The 25,137-nt window shown below is 51.7% G+C and overlaps 1 protein-coding gene across 1 annotated transcript; it reads right to left on the bottom strand.

The window, feature by feature from the left end:
- Nucleotides 1-25,137, bottom strand: LOC132818032 (photoreceptor outer segment membrane glycoprotein 2-like). Its single transcript, XM_060828638.1, has 3 exons — nt 24,557-25,137; nt 3,867-4,113; nt 1-246 (listed from the first exon to the last, which is right to left on the bottom strand). The coding sequence occupies exons 1-3, from the start codon at nt 25,135-25,137 to the stop codon at nt 1-3; spliced, it is 1,074 nt and encodes a 357-aa protein (XP_060684621.1).

Consider the following 25,137-nt stretch of genomic DNA (forward strand, 5'->3'; position numbering starts at 1 on the left):
TTAGTGGAGGACATTGTCAGGTCCATAGGCAGCTGTTCTAACATCCATATTGGGATTTTCCATTCCAGAGATAGTAGATATCTGATTGACCTTGCGCAGGGTTTTAATGATGTTCAGATTTGTTTTGGCTTTTTCCACAAAGTTGTTCTCCAGTAGCCAACCCTCTGACTCACACTCAGGATCTCCCTGCAGGATGACATTTTCCATTGCAGTCTGTAGGTATCTGACACCAGTGAGAACTGAAATCTGTAGACAAACAGAAACGTGATTTCTTTAGAATCGCAGGAGAGAATACCATCTTTACAAAGCATTTACCACAACCTCAGGAAACCTCAAAGTGTTTATCAGATATGATTATCATGGTGGCTCAGTGGTTAGCTCTGCTGCCTCACAGTGCTAGGGACCTGGGTAACTGTGTGGAGTTTGCACATTCTCCCTGTGTCTGCATGGGTTTCCTCCCACAATCCAAAGAAGTGCAGCTTAGTGAATTGGCTGTGCTAAATTGCCCACAATGTTAGATGCATTAGTCAGGAGTAAATATAGGGGAATGGATCTGGGTGGATTACTCTTCAGAGGGTCAGTGTGGACTTCTTGGGACAAATGGCCTGTTTCCACACTGCAGAGTTTCTATGAATCTGAGATGAAATCCTGAACTGGAAAGTGTCTCAATCTTATTTAAATGCACATCTGGAAAACATTTGATCAAATCCCTGATAAGAGACTATTAGCTAATGTTGAAATTCATGGAATCAAAATAACTGTCCTGGTGAAGCAATTCACCATAACAAGACACGAGAATGGGGATAAAGGGCCGACACTTGAAATAGTAGGATACGAGGGGTGGTTCTGAGGAAGGCCCACTCCACCTGAAAACATTAACTTTGATTTCTCTCCACAGATGCTGCCAGACCTGCTGAGCTTTTCCAACAATTTCTTTTTTTCTTCTTTCTGATTTACAGCAGCCACAGTTGTTTCAGTTTTTATGAGAAGTGTTGTGCTACTGCATACATTCCTGCCTGTCTTTGTGCTACCTGCAGATTTAGCTGCCAGGCCTTTCTTCCTCTCATCTAATTCATTGATGTACATATAGTAAAAAAGTTGAGGGCCCAGTTATAGACCCCTGCAGGACACTGCTCATTACATCATGCCCACTGATACATTCCCTCTGTTTCTACTGACCAATCTTCAACCCATGCTAATCAATTGCACCCTACACTGTGAGCTCCACAGCAACAGTTTTGGTGAAATATTGTCTATTACCTTCTCGAAATCCAAGCACATTATTATTATTATTATTATTACATCGATGCCTTCCCCATGACAGACATCGAGCAAACAGGCCTGCAGTTTCCTGTTCTCTTCTTCTCTCCCTTCTTCAGCAGAGGGATTACGTTCCAATCTGCTAGAACCTTTGCAGAATGTAATAAATTTTGAAATCTTAATACCTTGTCCCTACAACTTCGTGAGCCATCTATTTGAAGACCCTGAGATGAAGTGCATAAAGACTCGGAAACTTATTAACTCATAGCTACGTCAGCTTGCTCGGTACCGCTTCACTCGTGTCATGAAGGTATAATAGAGGTGTACTGTACCTTTAAGAGAGTTGAAAAGCTAGCAAAGACGGACAAAGCATACAGTCCTGAACAAAGTAAAAACATAACGCTTGATCAAAACAACTAGCCACAGATGAGTTGCCATGAAACAAAAACAAGTTCAAATTCAGCCAATCGTACGACCATAGGAGTGGAAGTAAGGCCATTTGACCCATCGAGTCCACTCCTGACTAATGTATCTAACCTACACATCCCTGAACACTATGGGCAATTTAGCATGGCTAATTCATCCTAACCAGCACATCTTTAGATTGTAGGAAGAAACCGGAGCACCCAGAGGAAACCCACGCAGACACGGGGAGAGCGTGCAAACTCCACACATTTGCCCATAGGAGGAATTAAACCCAGGTCCCTGCGCTGTGAGGCAGCAGTGTTAAAACAGTGAGCCACCATGCCATCTTAATAGAGTAGGGGAATGAGCCTGGGTGGGTTTTTCTTCAAAGTTTGTGAGACGATTTGTACCACGGGTGCTCGTTGTGGTTCTGTTCACCGAGCTGGGAATTTGTGTTGCAGACGTTTCATCCCCTGTCTAGGGGACATTCTCAGTGCTTGGGAGCCTCCTGTGAAGCGCTTCTGTGATCTTTCCCCCGACATTTGTAATGGTTTGAATCTGCCGCTTCCAGTTGTCCGTTCCAGCTGTCCGTTGCAGTGGCCGGTATATTGGGTCCAGATCGAGGTGCTTATTGATTGAATCTGTGGATGAGTGCCATATCTTTAGGAATTCCCTGGCTGTTCTCTGTTTGGCTTGTCCTATAATAGTAGTGTTGTCCCAGTCGAAATCATGTTGCTTGATGAATTCTTGATGAAGGGCTTTTGCCCAAAACGTTGATTTTCCTTCTCCTTGGATGCTGCCTGAACTGCTGTGCTTTTCCAGCACCACTCTGGTTTCCAGCATCTGCAGTCCTCACTTTTGCCTGTACACTTCTCAAATATTACCCAATGCCAGTTTGCATGTGGATGATATAATTTAGAGATTATTATCTTTGAGAATCAGCCCCCAACTTCTCATACGCTCTCAGGAGAACCTGTTTCCCAGTTCTGTCTCTGTTATTGGTACAACTACTGGATTCTCCCCTTCCCACTGTCAGTTCCTCTCCAGCCCAGAGCAGATAGCCTGACACTGGGAAGACAGCATAGCCATCTGTGCCCATGCTCTTTGCTGCAGAGAATGGTGTCAGTCCCCTTCACTATACTGTCCCCTACTGCCACAACATTCCTTCGCGCTTCCATCTCCTGAATTCTTATGCCATGGTCAATTAGCTGCAACCCTCATTACCATCCAGAGAAGCTAACAAAGCATCGATCCTGGACAACTGAACAGCTGAGGCTCCTGTCTCTCACTTGCACCCTCCTATCTCTGAGCATATGCCAAATCAGAAGACCCTGTGTTAAGGTCTGTGACTATCTCCTGGAATTAATTGGCCAGGTAACTTCACCCCTCCCTGCCATGCTACAGTGTCTGTGGCTCCACCTCCGACTCTGCAACTCTGGGGGGGAAGATCCCATAACTACAAACGATGAGAGGAAAAACCACATTTCTGAATGTGCTGTTGACGGAAAGGCATTGTAAATGCAACCATCAAGTAATATGCCAAGTAGATAGACCATTAAAAAAATCATGGACAGATTCAGGAAATAACTGGAGTTTAGAAAGTGATCCTATTGAAACATATTCAACCTTGTGGGGACTGCCAATGTGTCTTCTCGTGCAGGAGACTGAAACTAATAAAATATCATTTATCAAGACAGAGACGAGGACAGATATTTTCCCTCGGAGGGTCATTAGTGTTTGGAGGTCTCTTCCCCAGACAGCAGTAGAGACTGAGTCACTAACGTATTTAAGGCTGAGTTAGACAGAGTTTTGATTCATAACGAAATTGGGAATTATGGCGGCAAAGTGCCGTCAAACCAAAAACATGATCAGAACACTGGCGAGAATTAAACAGGACATTGAGACCCTCGTCAGAAAGACCCGAATAGACCTATGGTTAACATCTCAGGTGGGAAACAGCATCAGTGACCATACAACACTCCCTCAGTGCTGGGGAAGAATTTGTGTTCAATTGCTTTACCAGAGCTTGAACCCATGGCCTTCTGACTGAGAAATGAGAGTGGAATCAGAGCCTTGACCCCCATCCAAACTGGAGGTGATGCTTAAAACTTTTACAGCTAAGAAAATTTAGTCTAGCATCACGGTTAGCAAATAATATAGATGGAAAGGGGGTTGTTACATATTTAGTTGTAGATATTTACCTCAAAGAGCCAAATGATGAGTACAGACAATCCTATAGACTGCATGATCTGGACGTAATGGTCAAGCAGTGCCTGTCTGCAGCCTGTGGTCCAGTGGTTGAGCTCTTCAGTCAGGTAGTCATAGTTGTAATGAGCCGAGTTGTTGGTGAGTTGATGCTGGATACAAGGCCGGGGAGAGTTGTAGTTGCAGCAACTGAACGGAATTGCATCCAGTAAGTACTTCCCATCTATGTTACTCTTCAAACGGCTGCAATGAGGAAACACTTGCGAGTTAAAAGTCAAGCTCCCAGACGATACACACAACTGAAATCAATCAATTCAGCGAAAGAGCAGAAAACATTACATTTTATAGCACTCTCAGACTAAGGGGATCGTATATGTACGACAGAAATGAGAAGGAATTTCTTCTCTCAGAGAGGAGTGAATCTGTGGAATTGTTTATCACAGGGCTGTTGAGGCTGGGTCATTAAGTATATTCAAGGCGACAAGGGGTAAACCCTCCTGCTTAATTTAAAATCAGTGACACAGAAAAGATTTGTCCCATGCAGTAATCTGTAAAACTTCAAGTGGCCAAGATCTATTTAAAGTAAAAATTAACAATTTCATTTCTTAAAGTATAACAGAGAATAATTAACTCTCAACTATTTACAATTCCTTACTCTAACCTGTCTGTTACCTTCCCTTCTATAATACTAGCCTGATAAAACTCATTATGATTTACAGAATAACTCAAATTTTAAAACCAGCCAGTGGTCCATTCTTCTCTTTATCTTCATCGGTAAATTGGCTCCCCAGGTTGGTGTTGAGGTTTTTCTCAGTGCAAACTCCTTCTCTAGACAGGTACCTCTCCGAGAGTTCTGACTAGCAGTCTACAGATGTTGGTCTAGTGGCAGGTCTCCTCCCAACTGTTCAATTTTCCCCGGTCTTATACCCCAAAACATCGGATTGTGTCATTGACTTTTAAGATTGGCAATATACTCCGTTCAAACATGAATGGTATTTGGTATTTTCCAGGGTATAATTTAAACTGATTGATCTAATTCAAATCTGTTTTGTCATTTCCAGGGAACCAGCTACCCCAGTAGGTGGAGCACATTGTGTCTTATTGAGAACACTTGGTGCTGTCACTGCTAGCTTTTACATTCTTAAAGGTATAGTACGCCCACATCTTTATAATAAAGGACTGAGATAAATAGGTTTTAATCAATAAGAAAATCAAGGATTATGGGGAAAGCTGCAGGAAAATGGAGTTAATGATTATCAGATCATCCATGACGTCAGTGAATGGCAGAGCAGACTTGATGGGCCAAATGGCCTTCTTCTGCTCCAACATCTTAAGGTTTTACAAGGAGATAATTTGCTTCTTTCATGCTGGCATTGACTTTGAAACAGCTATCTAACTCATCCCGTTTTCCCTCCTCCCTCACCACATCCCTTTGAAGATCCTTGATGTTTCTTCCAAATACCTTTTGAAAGCCAGTATTAAATATTTCTTTCAGGTAGTGAATTCCAGGCTGTAACAACTCAAATCTGAACCCTCTGGAAAGCTGCGCTGGTAGTGGTTTCTCCTATCTATTCTACCCCACCAGAAATTCTCATGTTTGAGTATCAAACAATAAGTTTAAAAGTCAGCATTCTATGAGCTAGGACAGAGGGAGACACTCTGGGTCAATCTGGGCCAGAGAGTCACAAATAAAAGCTGTACACCTGAAAGGGTTCAGGGGCTGGAACTCAGATGGTGTGACACTTCCAGTGAGCGAGGCAAAAACAATCAGGAACATCAGCATTCGGGATGGTACTGATTGGTGAGCAACTTTCCTTTATTCATTGATGGGACATGGGCTGGAGCATTTACCCCTCACCCCTCACTGGGCCATGTATGCTGGAAAGCAAGCCCCTCTATTCCTGACCTGTCACAAAAGTTAAGAATTTTGGAAAGTATGTAAAATTCCTGGACCCTGGGTTGGCACAAAACATGGACCAGGTTTTCAGGCCACACCTGAATTAGTGTTTATTACAAAATAATTGAATTCTAACTCTAGGTAAATCATTGTGGGCCACTGATATGTAATTCTATTAAAATGAAAACCCACTTGTAAAGTCCTCACTCTCCATGCACACACAAACCAAAGATACACGGGTGTAATGGTGGAGGGGAAGACAGGAAAGGCAGTTCACTGGCCCTTGTTCGGTTTGCTGAAATGATCCGTTTGTCGTTCTGAATGCTTCTTCTCAATCTTCCTTCTCCCTGTTGTGGATAATATATACTTCAGAAGTTTAAAGATTTTCCATCGTTGGATGCTGCCTGAACTGCTGTGCTCTTCCAGCACCACTGATCCAGAATAAACTATTAAGGGACAGGGACAGGGACAACCTGTTATACAGGAATTGAAAACAATTAGCAATTCATAGGAGAAGAAAGAGTCACAGCTACATGAACAAAACGGTTTTAACAACTGCTTGATAAATAGCTGCCTTATACCATAAAGACCACAATGACTGTCCTGCAGAGCAATATAAGGTGTTAACTGCAGGACACCTGTGCCTTCAAACTGATAGTCAATGCCAAATGTACCAAGGATCAAGGAAGCTCCTTCTGATCAGAAGGCAAGCTGCAGACTTAATAGTTTCAGAGCCGTAGTCAATATGAAAGAATTGAAACAATCATCAATAATGTCTCACCACAAACTTGAAGGACAGAATATTGTATAAAAGTTTAACTCCAGGATACTTCAGGAGCAGAACTCCAGAGAACACTGCACAACGATCCAACCCTGGACATCCAGGAAATGTAGACTTGATTGCAATCAGAGCTAGAATCCACCATTAATCAGGTAATGGCCAAGTTGAGTTGAGAGGCTTAGCTTGTTTACTTGAGGGGTCTTATTTTGGTTGCTATATGCAAAAAAAGTTTCAATCATTGTTTCAGTATCTGACTGTCTGTGACATTTCTTAATAAGTAGCTAACGTGGAGGTAACTTATGTAGTGATTCTAATGAAGTCAGCCAGTTGGACCTCATAGAATATGAATTCCCAGATTAGGGCTGTTAATCTGGTCCAGTCAGGGAGCCAGGGCTGACATATATAAACAGGAGTGGGGCCTGGCCAAACTGGCCATAAACAGGTCCAGGCAGCGGGCCGTGGAGGGGGTCGTTAGGGCCGACTGCCTGCCCCTCTTCCGCGGTTACGTTAGGGCCCGGGTGTCCTTGGAGAAGGAGCACGCGGTGTCCACCAACACCCTGGAGTTGTTCAGGGAGAGGTGGGCGCCGCAGGGAGTGGAGTGCATCATTTCCCCCTCCAACTCTATTTTGATTTAGTCCCTGCCCTCCCCTTCACTGTTTTGATCACACAGCATTGCCCTTTGATGTGAAGGGCACTGCTTGTCACAGGCCACTCGGGTGTTTATCTATCACTTGGGCTGGACCAGTGGCAGTGTGTAGCTGTGCAAGAAGAGGAAGACAGAGAAAAGAAGAGAGAAGAAGGAGGTGGAAGGAGGCGAGAGCTTGGAGTCCTGGGCCTAGTTTTGGAGCTGCAGCCTGGGCCTTGCCCAGGTCAAGTCAGTGTTGCAGCTGACCTGGGGCCCACACCCACTGCTGGTCTCTGAGACCCCACACGGGCCTGCCCCCACCACCGCTGCCTGGGACTTGCCTGAGGCCCCTTCCCACAACCTCCACCACTGGTACGACCTGAGGCCCACCTCCACCGCTGCTGCCTGGGACTTGCCTGGGAATCCCTCCCCAACAGGTCTGCCTCCACTGCTGGGACCGAGGGCCAGCCTGGGACTTGCCAGAGCCTGCCTCAACTGCTGCTGTCGCCTGAGGCCTGCCTCCACCACCACTGCCTGAGGCCACTCCCCAACCAAGGGCCTGCCTCAACTGCTGTCGCCTGAGGCCTGCCTCCACCACTGCAGCCTGGGACTCGCCTGAGGCCACTCCCCACAACCTCCACCACTGCTGCGACCCGAGGCCCACCTCCACCGCTGCTGCCCAGGACTCAATTTTGGGGCTGCCTGGGACTTGTCTTGGGGCCCCCCCAACAGGCCTGCCCCCAACACTGCAATTGAGGGCCTGCCGAGGACTTGCCTGAGGCCTGCCTCCACCACCGCTGCCTAGGACTCGCCTCGGGTGACTGGCCTCGGGCACCTCCCCAAGGACTTCATCGCTAATACTGCCAGAGGCCCACCTCCACCGCTGCTGCCGGGGGCCGACGGAGTATGGCGAGCCCGAAGGTCGCAGGGCCCAGCCGGACCTACGCCGGGGTAGCCGCTGCCTTGGGCTCGGCTGGCCCAACCCCGGCCGCAACCACATCCCCCTTCAGGCACCTGACCAAACGCCTGGGGGTCAAGGCCTATCCCCATCCCAACATGACCATCGAGGCCTGCAGTAAGGCCATGGCTGGTGTGGTCGGCCCACTGGCCATCGTCGCTGCGGCCCGCATGTACGGGAAGGCCGTCTTCTTCCTTAAGACCGAGCAGGCGGTCCACCTGGCCGTGGAGAGGGGGCTCACTGTGGGCGGGACATATTTGCCAGTCGACCCCTTGGAGGTCACGGCCCAGAGAGTCGTGATCTCCAACGTCCCGCCCTTCATTGCCAGCGAGCTCCTTCTTCCCCACCTCAACACCTTGGGGGAGATCCGGTCAGGTGTTCAACCGCTCCTGCTCGGTCTTAAGGACCCCACCCTCCGCCATGTATACTCCTTCCGACGCCAGGTGTTTATTTGCCTGGCCCGGGAGGAGGTCACGGAGGGATCCTTCACCATCCTCCACGAGGGCGCGGCCTACCGCGCCTTCTGGACGGCGGACGGCGTGCGGTGCCACCTGTGCCGCGAGGTGGGGCATATTAGAAAAAACTGCCCCACCCAGAAGGCTGCCCAGCCCACACCAATGGCTGCGGGTGGTGCCGCCGCACCCACTCCCCCTCCCCCAAAGTCAACACCACAAGCCCCGGCACCGGGGGCTAAGCCAGAGGCTCCCAATGCCTCAGCCTCTGGCAGGGAGGGGGGTGAGCGTCCGACCGAACGGAAGGCGCTCAGGAAGACGCAACGCGTCAAGCCCGCCCACGGGGAGACCACCCTATCCCCATCCCCTTCCCCTTCCCCTCCACGTAGCCCACGACCTGCCCCGCCCCGGCACGACAATGCCCCTGCGGCCGTGCCAGCGTCGCCCCGGCGCGGGAACCCTGACCCCCGAACCCCCAAACCCGTACCTGATCCCGGTCCCACTGACCCCGACCCCAACACCGACCCCCACCTCGTTAAGGAAACTCCTGGGGCTTCAACCCCCCTCCAGAAACTGAGCCCCGCCCCACCCAGCCACCCCCTGGCACTAACCTGGGGGGAACCATCGCTGCTCCACTTCCTGCAGCGACCGTGTCTCTGGGCCCCGGAGAGGGAACTGGGCCCCTGCCCCGCCCGCCATCACCTGATATACCAGGGGCGGGGCAGGAAGTGACACGGCTGACCCTCCCCACCCTGGCCACGCCCCCTGCCTTCCCCCAGCCAATCGTATTCCGGGAAAGGTGGGGGGGAGGGACCTCGGGCCCCATGACCACCAAGGCGGGCGGGGAGGAGAAGGCTCATAAATTCCCCCCTGTCTCTCTGGGGAAGAGGCACCGGCCCTTGGAGGGGGGAGAAATCCCATCAGCGCGCCGGCGGCGCTGCCCCTCTCCAGGGGATGAGCCGACGGTGTCTCCCCACTGTCCTGCACCATGGCCTGACCTGCCCAAACCCCTAGGGGCGACAGCCGGGCCTTCCACCGCCATAACTCCTCCAGCCCCTGGGGAGGATTTTAATAACAACACGGGCCATGGTGCAGGCGACAGATTTTTATTCACTGCTGGGTCGTCGAGCGGTGGAGGGGAGGAAGGTGTTATCCTCGCTCCTCCCTCCCAGACTGTTTTTCCGGGGGCCTTGGCCCTGGGGGAGGACCTTTTCCCCGAGGAGCCGGGCGTCCCGGTGTCGGGAGAGGAGCGGGGCCCCGAGCCTCTGCCGCCCGGCGACCCGAACTCGGGGCGTTCCGGGAAGGGGTGCGCCGAGGAAGAGACGGAAGGTGACCCTGGGGGTGGGGTCACTGGAGGTTTGAGGCCAGTTGGCGGTGCCAGACCAGCCCCCATCCTCTCGGTGGGGGAGGGGTCGGTGACCGAAGGCGACCTCCCGGAGGAGGGTTCTGGATCGGTGGCGGACACCGGGGACGACGCGGAGTCCGTCTCCAGCGACATTTTCGAGTCCCAGGTGCCCCCCACCGATCTCCCCCTCATCCCCCTCGAGGAACTCCGGGAATTTGTCGAGGAAACTCGGAGTCGCCGGGATAGAGCCCAACTGGCGCTCGACCGCTGGAGCTCCTTCGAAAGAGTCTACTGGTCGGCCCACGCTGCGCGCCAGGCGCCCGGGCTTGACGTTAACGAGCGAAAGCGAGTCAGGAACTTCCTGGGAGCACTCCTGGTGAGGGCGAGGGACTTCTGTGCCCCTCTCTCGTCCTCCCAGTAAATATGTACATAGTTTTTGTTAACTGTTTACTGGTGGTGGTTGCACTATACTTTCGACATGGAGACAACTATAGCCAGCCTCAACATCAACGGCAGCAGGGAGTCACAGCGCAGATTCCAGACCCTCTCGGTCCTTCGGGACGGGAGGTATGCGGTGTGCTTCCTGCAAGAAACCCACACTACCCCGGGAGACGAAGCCACCTGGCTCCTGGAGTGGCGAGGGGGGGTCTACATGAGTCACCTCACCCGCAGATCTGGCGGGGTGGCTATCCTGTTGGCCCCGCATTTTCAGCCGGAGATCTTGGGGGTCAGGGAGCCAGTGCCAGGCCGTTTGCTTCACCTGACGGTTCGGCTGGGGGGCGCGGTGCTTCACTTGGTGAACGTCTACGCTCCCCTGGCCGGGCCGAGGCAAGCGAGCTTCTTCGAAGAAGTGTCCGCTCATCTTGCTTCCATCGACGAGAACCAGTGCGTCGTCCTCGGGGGAGATTTTAACTGCGTCCTCGAGGACAGGGACCACGGCGGTGCCCGCACGAGTTCGACATCGGGGAGGAGGTTGGGGGACTTGGTCAAGTCCTTGGACCTGGTGGACGTCTGGCGGAATCTCCATCCTGACTCCATCGCCTTCACCTTCGTGAGGCCTGGGGTCGGAGCGTCCAGAATCGACCGCCTGTACGTTTCGCGGGCGTACGCCTCCTGCTTTCCGAAGGCCTCCACGCGGCAGGTGTCGTGCACGGACCATCACCTGGTGTGGGCGGAACTCCTTCCGTTTAACAACCTGCTGCTGGAGGACGAGCGGTTCCGGGACTCGTTTTGTCGTTTCTGGGCCGGCTGGAGAAGGAAGCGGGGAAGCTTCCCCTCCCTGAGGCTATGGTGGGACGTGGGCAAGGCTCACGTCCGCGTCTTCTGTCAGGAGTACGCGAGGGGGTCGACGAAGAGGCGGAAATCCAGGATCGGGGAGTTGGAGAGGGAGATGCTCGACCTGGAGTCACGCCTCGGTCAGCCCGACGCGGACCCGGCCCTGCGCGGGGTGTACGAAGAGAAGAAGGCCGCGCTCCGGGACCTGCAGCTCGTCGGGGCTCGGGGCGCGTACGTGAGGTCGCGGCTCCAGCTCCTCCAGGACCTGGACCGCGGCTCCCCCTTCTTCTACTCGCTGGAAAAAAGGCGTGGCACCCGTCAGCAGCTCCTTGTGCTGCTGGCCGACGACGGGTCCCTCGTCTCGGATCCGGAGGGTATCAGGGCCCACGTCCGATCCTATTACACGGCCCTGTTCTCTCCGGATCCGTCCAGCGAGGACGCTCGCAGAGTTCTGTGGGAGGACCTGCCGCAGCTCAGCCCGGAGGACGCCGGAAGGCTCGACGCTCCCGTCACCTTAGAGGAGCTGACCGGCGCCCTCGACCGGCTCCCGAGGGGTAAATCCCCGGGGCTGGACGGGCTGACTGTGGAGTTCTTCAGGGCGTTCTGGGACGTCCTGGGGAGCGACTACGCACAGGTCCTGGGGGAGTGTCTAAATGCCGGAGAGCTGCCCCTTTCTTGGCGCAGGGCGGTCATCGTCCTGCTGCCAAAGAAGGGGGACCTTCGTTCCTTGAAGAACTGGCGTCCGGTCTCCCTCCTCAGCACGGACTACAAAATTTTTGCCAGGGTGTTGTCTTCTCGCCTGGCTTCCGTGCTGGCCCACATGATTCACCCGGACCAGTCCTACACGGTCCCGGGCCGGAGGATACAAGACAACATCCATCTGGTCCGGGACCTGATCCATTTCTGTCGACGGGCTGGTCTGCCGAGCGCCTTCCTGTCTCTCGACCAGGAGAAGGCGTTCGACAGGGTCGATCACGAGTACCTGCTCGGGACTCTGCGGGCGTTCGGGTTCGGGACGCAGTTCGTTGCCCGGATCCGACTTTTGTACGCCGCCGCAGAGTGTCTGGTTAAAGTTAACGGGTCCCTGACGGCGCCCCTTCGCTTCGGGAGAGGAGTGCGTCAAGGCTGCCCCCTGTCCGGCCAGCTGTATTCCCTGTGCGTGGAGCCTTTCCTGCGCCTCTTGCGGAGGAGGTTGTCGGGGCTGGTTCTGCGCGGCGCGGGCGTGGGGGTGGTCCTCTCGGCCTACGCCGACGACGTGCTCCTCACTTTCACCGACCCGGCTGACCTGGGGAGGATGCGCGAGTGCCAGGCCGTGTACTCGGCGGCGTCTTCCGCCAGGATCAACTGGGCCAAATGTTCCGGGCTACTGGTGGGTCCGTGGCGGGTGGACTCCCTGCCGGAGGAGTTTCGGGGGTTCAGCTGGAGTACCACCCATCTCCTCTACCTGGGGGTCTACCTCAGCCCGACCGAGGAATCCTGGCCGGCCAACTGGCAGGAGCTGGAGGCCAAAGTCTCGGCTCGCCTAGGCCGCTGGACAGGACTGCTCCGAGTGCTATCTTACAGGAGCCGAGTGCTGGTCATAAACCAGCTGGTGGCCGCCATGCTGTGGTACCGGCTGGTCACTTTGGTCCCTCCTCCTGGCTTTGTCGCTGACATCCAGAGAACGTTGGTCGACTTCTTCTGGGACAAAAAGATGCACTGGGTCGCTGCGCAGGTTCTGAGTCTCCCCATTGAGGAGGGCGGTCAGTCGCTGGTGTGCGTCCGCACCCAGGTCGCGACCTTCCGCCTTCAGACCTTGCAGCGATACCTTTACGTCGAGCCTCCTCCTAGGTGGTGCGCCCTGGCGACGTATTTTTTCCGCCAGGTGCGTAACCTCAACTACGACACGCAGCTCCTGTTCGTCGACCGTGACGGTTTGGAGGTCGCCCTCAAGGTGCTGCCTGTCTTTTACCAGGACCTGATCACTGTCTGGAACATGGTCGAATCGCGTCGCGCCTACCCTCCGGCAGGAGTAGCGGCTGTCGTCAGGGAGCCGTTGCTCAGGAATCTGCACCTCCGTGCTCGCGGGTTCGAGTGGCTGTCGGAGGGGAGGGCCGTGGCGGCGAGGGCGACCAGGGTCGGGGACGTGCTGGGTGCCGGGGGCCTGGGCTGGACGTTGCCGCAAGACATAGCAAGCAGGGCAGCGGTAGACGTCCGGTACGTAGTCACCGGCATCCGACGCCTTAAAACGGCGGTGCTCGGACCCGACGTAGTGCACCAGTTGGAGGACGCTCAGGTGTGCGGTGGGATCCCGTCCGCGCTCACCCCTGCCCGGACGGAATTTCACATTGGCCCCAAGGTCCCGTACTTCCCGCGGGAGCCTGTGCCCCACAACCTGAGCCGCCTCCGAAATTTTAACTTTGTCCCGTTCAAGGACGTTAAAAGGTGTGTCCTATATCGACTGCTGCTGCACACCGTCCACCTCTTCTCCCTCATCCACCGCCCGGACACGCCCTGGCGTGCCCATTTGCCACCGGGCGGTGGGGATCCCCAGTGGAGGGCCCTCTACGCAGGAGTCCTCCCCCTTTCTCTCGGGGATCTGGGGTGGAGGGTGTTGCACGCAGCAGTCCCCTGCAACCGCAGATTGCGGTGGTTCACGGACTCCCAGCCCAACTGCTTGTTCTGTGGCGCTGTGGAGTCCGTGGACCATGTGTATGTTGGGTGTGGGCGTTTGCACTCCATTTTTGATTTTCTGAAAAACCTTCTCCTCTGCTTTTGGTTGCACTTCAGTCCCACGCTCCTGATCTTCGGGCACCCAGTGCGGAGGAGGGAGGGCAGGTCTGAAGACCTCCTCGTGGGTCTGCTCCTGGGCCTGGCCAAACTGGCCATAAACAGGTCCAGGTAGCGGGCCGTGAAGGGGGTCGTTAGGGCTGACTGCCTGCCCCTCTTCCGTGGTTACGTTAGGGCCCGGGTGTCCTTGGAGAAGGAGCACGCGGTGTCCACTAACACCCTGGAGTTGTTCAGGGAGAGGTGTGCGCCGCAGGGAGTGGAGTGCATCATTTCCCCCTCCAGCTCTATTTTGATTTAATCCCTGCCCTCCCCTTCACAGTTTGATCACACAGCATTGCCCTTTGATGTGAAGGGCACTGCTCGTCACAGGCCACTCGGGTGTTTTCCTATCTTCCTGGTGGTGGAAATTTGAATAAAGATTTGTGCACCTTGTGTCCTTCACTGCGTCTCACACCTGCACTCACACGAAATGGGTGCTGGGGAAAAATAAGCAGTACCGTTGTTGTTAGGCGGTAGATTGGGGGAAAGTAACAAAAAAAACAAGGAAAAAAGAAAAAAAGCAGGAGTGTCGGGGGTTCTGTTCACTCTGAGAACTGGTACTGAGGGAGCTGGATCAGTGGTGAAGGACCCTCCATTTGTGTCAGGGATGGGACTGACTCTGAGCCGGCTGCCCACATCCAGTGAGTTACTGAGGCTGTTGGTTTCTGTTTATTTTTTGGGGGAAACCTGATTCCTGAACTGGCTGGTTTACACAGTCAGTTTGTTAACTGGTATTCCTTTTTTTTTAAAATCGAGGACTGATTTTGGAACTGGCTGATTTAAGCAATCAGTGTGTTACGGGTGTAGCTCAGTTCTCATTAGGAAACTGTTGTTTCACTGGCTGGTTACAGCCTTTATGTTACTCTTTCTCTCTACTTTGAGAAAAGGACGATGATGTTTTTCCAGCAGGACTTGGCCCTTGCACTCTGGTTTACGTTTGTTGGTGTTTGGACTGGGCCTCTGTGAGAAAATACATCTTTCCAGACCAGCTGTCCCTGTGTGGGTAGGCCTGGCTCTTTGTGGGTGACTAGGCCTCTGTACAGACTGAACACCTGAGTGTGTGCGGGGAGGTGAGCGATTGCTGCATCCTGGAGTGGACTCTGCCTTCGGGAATGGACCAAACCCCTGTGAGTTAATGGCGCCTTTATGATGTACTGTGTACTGATGTGAGTGGGCCTGGTCGTCTGGATGGACCAGGCCTCTAAAAGACTGAACACCTGCGTGTGTGGTGTGGACTCTACCTTGGTATGATTGTGGGCCAAGGTGGGCGAGTCAGTACGTGGGGATACCGGGATCTGAAGGGTCGATGACCAGCCTGAGGGAAAGTAGGGCTGTTAGTACGCTGGGTGGCTGGGGTCTAGGCAGCCGACAGCGTGCCCACAGGAAAACTGGTCAGGAGAGAGGCAGCCAGTACGTGGGCTGGCTGAGGGCCAGAGGGTTGATGACCGGCCTGGAGGAAAGCAGGCCGGGAGGAGCAGGGTGGGCTATAGTATCCTTGCAGGAAAGCCGGTATAGGCAGGCCGGTCAGTATGTGGGGAGGCTGAGCCAGCCGGCCGACGGCAGCCCATAGGAAGGCCGACCGGGGGAGGACCGGTCAATACGCAGGGAGGCTGGGAGCCGGACAGTCGATAGCTGGTCCATAGGAATGCTGACCAGGGGAAAGGGTCAGTCAGGACGTGGGGCGGCCAGGTGCCAGAAGGCCAACAGCGTGATTGTAGGAAAGCAGGTCGGGGGGGTGGTTTGGTTAGTATGTGAGGTGACTGGGAGCCGGTGGCTGGAGGAAAGTGGGCTGGGAGGGTCAGTCAGTACGCAGACCAGCAGGAGACTGGAAAGCCAACAACCAGCTCGTAGGAAAGTGGACCAGGGTAGATCGGTCAGTATGCGGGACGACTGGTAGCTGGGTGGTCGATGACCAGCCTGGAGGAAAGCAGGCCTGGGGAGGGTTGGTCAGAACAGAGGGCGGCCGAAGGCTGGAAGGCTGGCTGTCCTGCAGGAAGGCTAGTCAAGGACGGTCTGATCAGTATGTGGTGCAGACAAGGTGTCAGGTATCTTGTTTTTTACAGCTGTATTGGGTCTGTGTTCGATGCACTGTTTCTCATTTGGTTGCACTGCCTTGTTTGTGTTTGTTGCTGTTATCTTTTGACTGAAATTGGGATTTGAGGTTTGTCCTCATTTCCCTGAGAACTGGTTGAACGGTAGGGTGGGGATCTTCTTGTGAACTGCTGTTTTCTGTTTTTTGTCAACTGTATTTTGTACTGTTGAATAAAATAAAAATAAACAGGAGTGTTAGGGGTTCTGCTCACTCTGAGAGCTGGGTCTGAAGGAGCTGGATCAGTGTCAAGGACTCGCCACGTGTCAATAAAAGCTAACTTGGTGACTCTGTAGAGTCATTTCAACTTGTTGTATTTTACTCAAAACAAGCTACTTTCACGTGTTTGCTCAGGGTGACTGATTCACACTTATAAAAGTTTCTGATTTATTAATTTTTTAAAAATCACGGCTTACAGCACCTGATGAGGTGAAATGAGCTGGCTGTCTGCAGGTTTGGGCTGCTTTTTTTTAAACTGCAGAGTGAACACAAGACCTGTCGTTCACAGGTATGTTGGTTTCTGCCCCAAACATTCACATTCTCCAACATGTTCAGCTATCCCTTCATTCCTGGGAGACCACCCACTGCAGGTGGACAACAGCAGTTCAAGAAGGCAGCTTACCGACACCTTCTCGAGGGGCAACTAGGGACGGCTGGGTAAATGTTAGCCAGCCAGGAATGCCCACTTCCCATGAATAAATAAAATAATGCCAACATGGGATGTAGTTGTAGTGTAAACAGTTTGTAGTATTTTAGAACCGGCTTCATTCTGTAGGCTCCCCAAGAAATAGAGGAGGAAATTCACAAAGAATTTACCGAGTACCATAAGCTACAGAACAATTATAGTGGGAGAACTTTATTATTCTAACATAGGCATGGGTAGAAGCGATGTAAAGGGCAGAATGGGTCATGAATTCCTGAATGTATTTCTGACACAATGAGAACGTATTTATGGATCTGGTTCTGGAGAATGAAGTCGATCAGGAGTCAGGACAGGACATTTAACAAACAGTTATACATGAATGTTCTGGGCAAAGGAACTGAGGACATGTTTGCTAAATTTCCAGATGTCATAAAATGAAGGTACAGATGATGTTGGAGAGCCAGGGAAGACGCAGAAGGACTTGGACAGGCTAGAACAGTGGGCAACGAAGTGGCAGATGGAATACAATGTGGCAAACTGTGACGATATGCACTTTGGGAGGAAGAATAGAGATACCGGCTATTTTCTGAATGGGGAAAGATTTCATAAATATGAAGCACAAATGGGACTTAGAAGTACAACTTCAGTTTGCTATCTGGAAGTCAAATTCAATATTAGTATTCATTTTGTGAGGGCTAGAATACAAGAGCAGAGATGTACTGCTGAGGCTGTATAAGGCTTTGGTCAGATTGCATTCAGAATATTGTGAGGACTTTTGGGGTCCGTATCTAAGGAAGGGTGTCCAGAGAAGGTTTACAAGAATGAGCCTGGGGATGAAAGACTTGTCATATGAGGAGCAGTTAAAGACTCTGGGCCTGTACTTGATGGATGAAGGGGGCATCTAATTGAAACCTACTGAATATTGAGAGGCGTGGACATGGAGAAGATGCTTCCAATAGTAAGAGAGAGTATGACCCGTGGGTGCAGCCTCAGAGTGAAGGGATGACTGTTAAGAACTGAGATGAATCTGCAAAAACAGAATCAAACCATCGGAGAATTACAGGGCCGAGTGGAGGGGGCGGAACTAAAGGCCACGACCTCCGAGGCTGCAGCTCAAACAGCTGCAGAACAGGTGCGAGCTCTGGAGCAGAGAGTCCGGGCCTTTGAAATTTACATGGATGATATTGACAACAGAAATCGGAGAAAAAATATTCGGTTGCTGGGCCTTCCCGAGCAAGAAGGGAAGGGACAATTAGTAGCATTTCTGGAGCGATGGCTGCCGCAACTTTTAAACCTGCGGGCTGAAACTGACCGGGTAAGGGTGGAGTGGGCCTACCGGGTCGCAGCACGCGGATCTGGCTCAAACCAGCGCCCACGCCCGGTCCTGTTCCGGCTGCAAAGTTATAGGGAGAGGCAGATACTCCTGGATGCCTCCAGAAAGCTTGGAAAGGATCCTAAAGCCATGATCCATGAAGGATCCAAGATTATGTTATTTCAGGACTTCTCCCTGGCTTTGGCACGAAGGAGGAAGGCGTTTGATGAGGTGAAGAAATGTTTAAGGGACTTAGATATTCAATACACCTTACGCTACCCAGCGACATTATGCTTTACCCACGAAGGATCCGAGTATAATTTTAGATCATCGGAAGAGGCCAAGAAACTTTTAGACTCGGTTAAATAAATCGTAAGAGACAATTTATGTTGGCTTGCCTCTCCCACACTCCGTGGGGAAAAATGGATACTTTATTCTACTTTACTTTTGCCTCTGGGAGCGGGGTTGTCTTCCTTGCTATCTTATGTTATTATACTTAACTGTAATCTGTTGGAGTTGTAATTTTATAGTTATGTGTGTTTGTACGTGGCATTGATGCTATCAGATATACTCAGGTATGGGTGGGGAGGGGTGGGGGTGCGGCGCTCACTGTTAACTCTAGCTCGGTATTATATCTAAATCCTATTAAGGAGCGCCCGGGTCGAGGGTGGAACACTGTTTGGGAGAGGATATGGTGGAACGTTGGAAAGGTAGTAAGGCCCCCTGAGAACAAGGGGGAAGATCTCCATTCAAACATGTTTAATTTTTTGTTCTTATTGTTTGGAAATAGCTTCCTTTTTATCATACTGTTATGAGTGTATTAGAGAACATTTTGTCTTGTTTGACGGATGTAAGCGACTCAACTATACACTCTGGATAATTGTGGATTAGTTGAATTTTGATGATTATATATTTAAGATTTATTTTTATATTAATGTTTGTGCTTGAAAATTCTGCTTATTTTTGTAAATTTGTCAAAATGTTAAACTTCCAATAAAAATATCAATTTAAAAAAAAAGAACTGAGATGAGGAGGAATTTCTTCAGCCTGAGGGTGGAACTCATTGTCACAGAGAGGCCCAGAGATTGTTTGTATTTAAGACAGCGATAGATAAGTTCTTCATTAGTAATGGGATCAAGGGTTACGGGGAGAGGGTGGGAGGATGGGGTTGAGAAACATATCAGCCACAATCGAATGATGGAACAGACACAATGGACCAAATGGCCTAATTCTCTTCCTATATTTTATGGTCTTATGACAATTCCTGGGTGGGGTGTGACTTGGGGGTGTCGCTAGCGGTGTGTGTGTGCTAGGTTCTCCACCCTTAAAGGGACAGAAACACCAATACCGGGGAACGGCTTGTACATGTTACGGCTGAGGTGATGGTGCCGCAGCCGGATGGGGCTGTTGCTTCTACGCATTCCTGCAAAATGATCCTCTTCCATGCACCCTCCCATTTCCTGTCTCCCCACTGATGCTTCCTTCTGAATTCTGTTCCTGCAGATAACAATCCCAGATAACATGAAATAGGGACTCCCAGGAGCTCAGGGATTCCTAAACACAAAGATTAGTTTGGCCAGTTGTAAGAACTGGGTGTGCAGCAGGAACAGGCCACAACAGGGAGTGGTGTTTCCAGCATTGGGGAGCTCGATGTGTAAGGATTCTGAAAGACCAGGTTTGGGCCCTAAGTTTTAAAGAGTGACCCACTACCTTTAGACCACCCAGAAGAAGAAACATTCTGTCCACGTCTACCTTGTTGTGACCATTTAGGACCTTACACACTTCACTCAAATCACCCCTCACTTTGCTGAACTCCAGCGGAAATGAGCTGCGCATATCAAACCTTTCCTGATGAGACAACCAATTAATTCCAGGTATCGTTCTAATAAAGTTCCTCTGAACCACCTGAAATGTATTTACATCCTTCCTTAAATAATGAGACCAAAATTGCACGTGACATTCGAGATGTGATCTCACCAAGATCCTGTATACCTTCACTTTAATGTCCAACCCTCCTTTCCATAAAGGACAGCATCCCATTACCTTTCCTGATGACGTGCCGCCTCCGCACCCACTTCTCCAGCCAGGATTCTCGCCCACCCTCTGACAACCCCTTCTCCTGCCTCCAACACACCCCATTCACCTGGACGTCCCGTGCTGGCCTCTTACCCGCCCTCGATCTCTTCATAGCCAATTGTCGCCGCGACATTAACCGCCTTAACCTGTCCACGCCTCTCACCCACTCCAACATCTCACCCTCGGAACGTGCAGCCTTCCACTCCCTCCATTCCAACCCCCAACCTCACTAGCAAACTGGCAGACAAGGGAGGCGCGGTAGTAGTTTGGCACACCGACCTTTACACCGCTGAGGCTAAACGCCAGCTCGCGGACACCTCCTCCTACTGCCCCCTTGACCATGACCTCACCTCCCACCACCAAACCATCATCTCCCAGACCATCCATAACCTCATCACCTCAGGGGATCTCCCATCCACCACCTCCAACCTCATAGTCCCACAACCCAGCACCGCCCGTTTCTACCTCCCGCCCAAAATCCACAAACCTGACTGCCCCGGCCGGCCCATTGTCTCAGCCTGCTCCTGCCCCACCGAACTCATCTCCGCATACCTCAACACGGTCCTGTCCCCCTTAGTCCAAGAACTCCCCACCTACTTTCAGGACATCACCCACGCCCTCCACCTCCTCCATGATTTTCACTTCCCTGGTCCCCAATGCGTTATCTTCACCATTGACATCCAGTCCCTGTACACCTCTGTCCCCCATCACGAAGGACTCAAAGCCCTCCGCTTCTTCCTTTCCCGCCGTACCAACCAGTATCCTTCCACTGACACCCTCCTTTGACTGACTGAACTGGTCCTCACTCTGAACAACTTCTCTTTCTAATCCTCTCATTTCCTCCAAACCAAAGGAGTAGCCATGGGCACCCGCATGGGCCCCAGCTATGCCTGTCTCTTCGTAGGATATGTGGAACAGTCCATCTTCCGCAGCTGCACTGGCACCAATCCCCACCTTTTCCTCCGCTACATCGATGACTGTATCGGTGCTGCCTCGTGCTCCCATGAGGAAGTTGAACAGTTCATCAACTTTACCAACACCTTCCACCCCAACCTCAAATTCACCTGGACTGTCTCAGACTCCTCCCTCCCCTTCCTAGACCTCTCCATTTCTATCTTGGATGACTGAATCAACGCGGACATTTACTATAAACCGACTGACTCCCACAGCTACCTAGACTACACCTCCTCCCACCCTGCCCCCTGTAAAAACTCCATCCCATATTCCCAATTCCTTCGTCTCCGCCGCATCTGCTCCCAGGAGGACCAGTTACAATACTGAACAACCCAGATGGCCTCCTTCTTCAAAGACCGCAATTTCCCCCCAGACGTGATTGACGATGCCCTCCACCGCATCTCCTCCACTTCCCGCTCCTCCGCCCTTAAGCCCCGATGCTCCAATCACCACCAGGACAGAACCCCACTGGTCCTCACCTACCACCCCACCAACCTCCATATACATCATATCATCCATCGTCATTTCCCCCACCTCCAAACGGAGCCCACCACCAGGGATATATTTCCCTCCCCTCCCCTATCAGCATTCTATCCGTGACTCGCTTGTTAGGTCCACACCCGCCACCAACCCAACCTCCACTCCCAGCACCTTCCCCTGCAACCGCAAAAAATGCAAAAGGGATCCTTCCATATCCGCCACAAATTCACCTGTACCTCCACACACATCATCTATTGCATCCACTGCACCCGATGTGGCCTCCTCTATATTGGGGAGACGGGCCGCCTACTTGCAGAATGTTTCAGAGAACACCTCTGGGACACCCAGACCAACCAACCCAACCACCCCGTGGCTCAACACTTCAACTCCCCCTCCCACTCCACCAAGGACATGCAGGTCCTTGGACTCCTCCATCGCCAGACCATAACAACACAATGGCTGGAGGAAGAGCGCCTCATCTTCCACCTAGGAACCCTCCAACCACAAGGGATGAACTCAGATTTCTCCAGTTTCCTCATTTCCCTTCCCCCACCTTGTCTCAGTCCCAACCCTCGAACTCAGCACCACCTTCCTAACCTGCAATCTTCTTCCTGACCTCTCCGCCCCCACCCCCACTCCGGCCTATCACCCTCACCTTAACCTCCTTCCACCTATTGTATTTCCAATGCCCCTCCCCCAATTCCCTCCTCCCTACCTTTTATCTTAGCCTGCTTGGCACACTCTCCTCATTCCTGAAGAAGGGCTCATGCCCAAAATGTTGATTCTCCTGCTCCTTGGATGCTGCCTGACCTGCTGCGCTTTTCCAGCAACACATTTTCAGCTCTGATCTCCAGCATCTGCAGTCCTCACTTTCTCCTGCTCCTCGGATGCTGCCTGACCTGCTGTGCTTTTCCAGTACCACGGTCTCGATTCTGATCTCCAGCATTTGCAGTCCTCACTTCCTTCTTCCAGATCATACCACTGCTTGAGCAGGCCTTACCTCATGCCAAGACTCGTTATTCTGTGTCTTTTAGTTATCAAACTGTCAGCTACTAGACATACTTTCAACTCCCCCTCCCACTCTGCTGAGGACATGGAGGTCCTGGACCTCCTCCACTGCTGCTCCCTCACCACCCGACGCCTGGAGGAAGAATGCCTCATCTTCTGCCTTGGGACCCTCCAACGCAGCATCAGTGTGGATTTCACCAGTTTCCTCTTTTCGTCTTTCCCCACCTCACTCCAGTTCCAACCTTCCAACTCAGCACCATCCCCATGACCTGTCCTACCTGCCTATCTTCCTTTCTACCTATCCACTCCACCCTCCTCTCTGACCTATCACCTTCATCCCCACCCCCATTCACCCACTGTACTCTTTGCGACCTTCCCCCACCCTCTCCTCTGACCTATCACCTCCCCACCCCCATTCACCTATTGTACCCTATGCTACTTTCTCCCCGCTCCCACCCCCTCTCATTTATCTCTCCACCCTGCCTCTATTCCTGATGAAGGGCTTTTGCCCGAAACGTCGATTTTCCTGCTCCTCGGGTGCTGCCTGACCTGCTGTGCTCTTCCAGCACCACTCTAATGTAGAATATACTTTCTCCTATATTTATTGTAACTGGGACCCTTTCATGGTTTTCACTCCTTTATCAAATCTCTTCATAGCCAATTCTGCTCTGAGGGAATAATCCCAATTCCTCCTGTAAATGTAAGGCCCTAGCCCTGGAATCTATCTGGGTCATTTTTTCCTTTGCCCCTTTTCAGAAATCTCAATGCATCCTAAAGCCACGTACTCACAATTGGACACAATCCTGTGTTTAATAAAGGCACAGCAAACCTCCTGATTCTTGTATTCTGTCTTTATTTATAATTTCCCCGGTCAACCTGTTCTTACCGCTTACTGAATGAGGACAAAACAAAAGTTATCATTAGCCCAGGAGCCGCACTAAATGAATCAGGGTGATGTGGGTTGAGAGTATGGTGCTGGGAAAGCTCAGCAGGTCAGGCAGCATCCAAGGTGCAGGAGAGTCAGCCCTTTGGGCATCAGTCCTTCATCATGAAATCTTAAAGGATATCTGATGAAGGGCTTATGCCCAAAACGTCAATTCTCCTGCTGCTTGGATGCTGCCTGACCTGCTGTGCTTTTCCAGCACCACACGCTCGGCTGTGATCTCCAGTACCTGCAGTCCCCACTTTCTCCAGGACAAGGATGTGGCCGGGTGATAACATCATTGGACCAGTACTCCAGAAGCCCAGGTCAAATGGGTTTGAATCCAAATTATAGTCGCTGGTGGAATTTGATTTTCATTTGATTAAACCTATAAAGCTAGCCTCAGGAATGGTGACCATTGCTGTAAAATATCCAGTTCACTAACATCCTTACTCTGATGTGGCCTCCATGTGACTCCAGACCCACAACAATATGGCGGACTCTTAGCATCCCTCTGAATGACACCTATTGAGTGCCTCAGTTTAATTATAATGACGGCGCTATCCCTTGAAGGAATAAAGATGCTGCGGTGAAGGAAAGGAAACTGAAAGGCACAATATGAATGATTAAAATACAAATTGAACCTAATATTAGGAAGATGAAAGAAGTTAAGAAATAAGGTCCTCACATTTGTCAGAGTTTTTAGATTAGATTCCCTGCAGAGTGGAGACAGGCCTTTCGGTCCAACAAGTCCATGCTGACCTTCTGAAGAGTAACCCAACCAGACCCATTTCCATGAGACTAATACACCTAACGCTATGGGCAATTTGTCATGGCCAATTCACCTGACCTGTGGGAGGAAACCAGAGCACCCAGAGGAAACCCATGCAGACACAGGGAGAATGTGCAAACTCCAAACAGACAGTCGCCTGAGGCTAGATTCAATCGCAGGTCCCTGGTGCTGTGAGGTAGCAGCACTAACCACTGAGCCACCATGCCCTCCATTCAAGTGCATTGTTTGAGTTTCCAAATGTTTGCTGCCCATTTCCCTGTCTACTTACTTCTGAACATCTTTGGAGTTCAAGTTCAAGTAACGTGTGCTGATCCACTGGATCTCAAACCAGTCCCTGAATCCATTGTTCCCACAGCAGTGAAACTTGAACTGCAGCTCATCCATAGTCTTCTTCATGAAGCAGAGCCCGGGGGTATCAGTGTCCTTGTAAAAACTCATAGCTCGCTTGAGGCCCAGGTGGAGAGATTCCTCCAGGGAGCTCTTCATGGTATAGCACACCAATGCCCCAGCGAGGATGCAGAAGGTAAAGAAGAAGGTGCAGATGACATAAGGAAGCATGGCCAACCTCCAGCGAGTGAACCTCTGGCTGTCCGAACAGTCATGGCAGATCTTGCTCCCCAGGAAGTTGATGCCACAGGCAATGGCTCCCACGGCCAGCAGCATGTGTGGGATCGAATCTGCCCCTCGGCTGACCATTACCTCACTGTGTTTCCCGATCTCCATTTTCAGGAATGCTCCCAAGGTGATCAGAACCATGCCCATCACGACCGACACCCAGTTTAAGATCCACAGCACCTGGGCTAGTTTGTTCCTTCTGCTCTTAGTGAACAATACTCTTAGAACTGCCAT

Source organism: Hemiscyllium ocellatum, chromosome 8 (assembly GCF_020745735.1).
Source record: "Hemiscyllium ocellatum isolate sHemOce1 chromosome 8, sHemOce1.pat.X.cur, whole genome shotgun sequence".
Lineage (NCBI taxonomy): Eukaryota > Metazoa > Chordata > Chondrichthyes > Orectolobiformes > Hemiscylliidae > Hemiscyllium > Hemiscyllium ocellatum.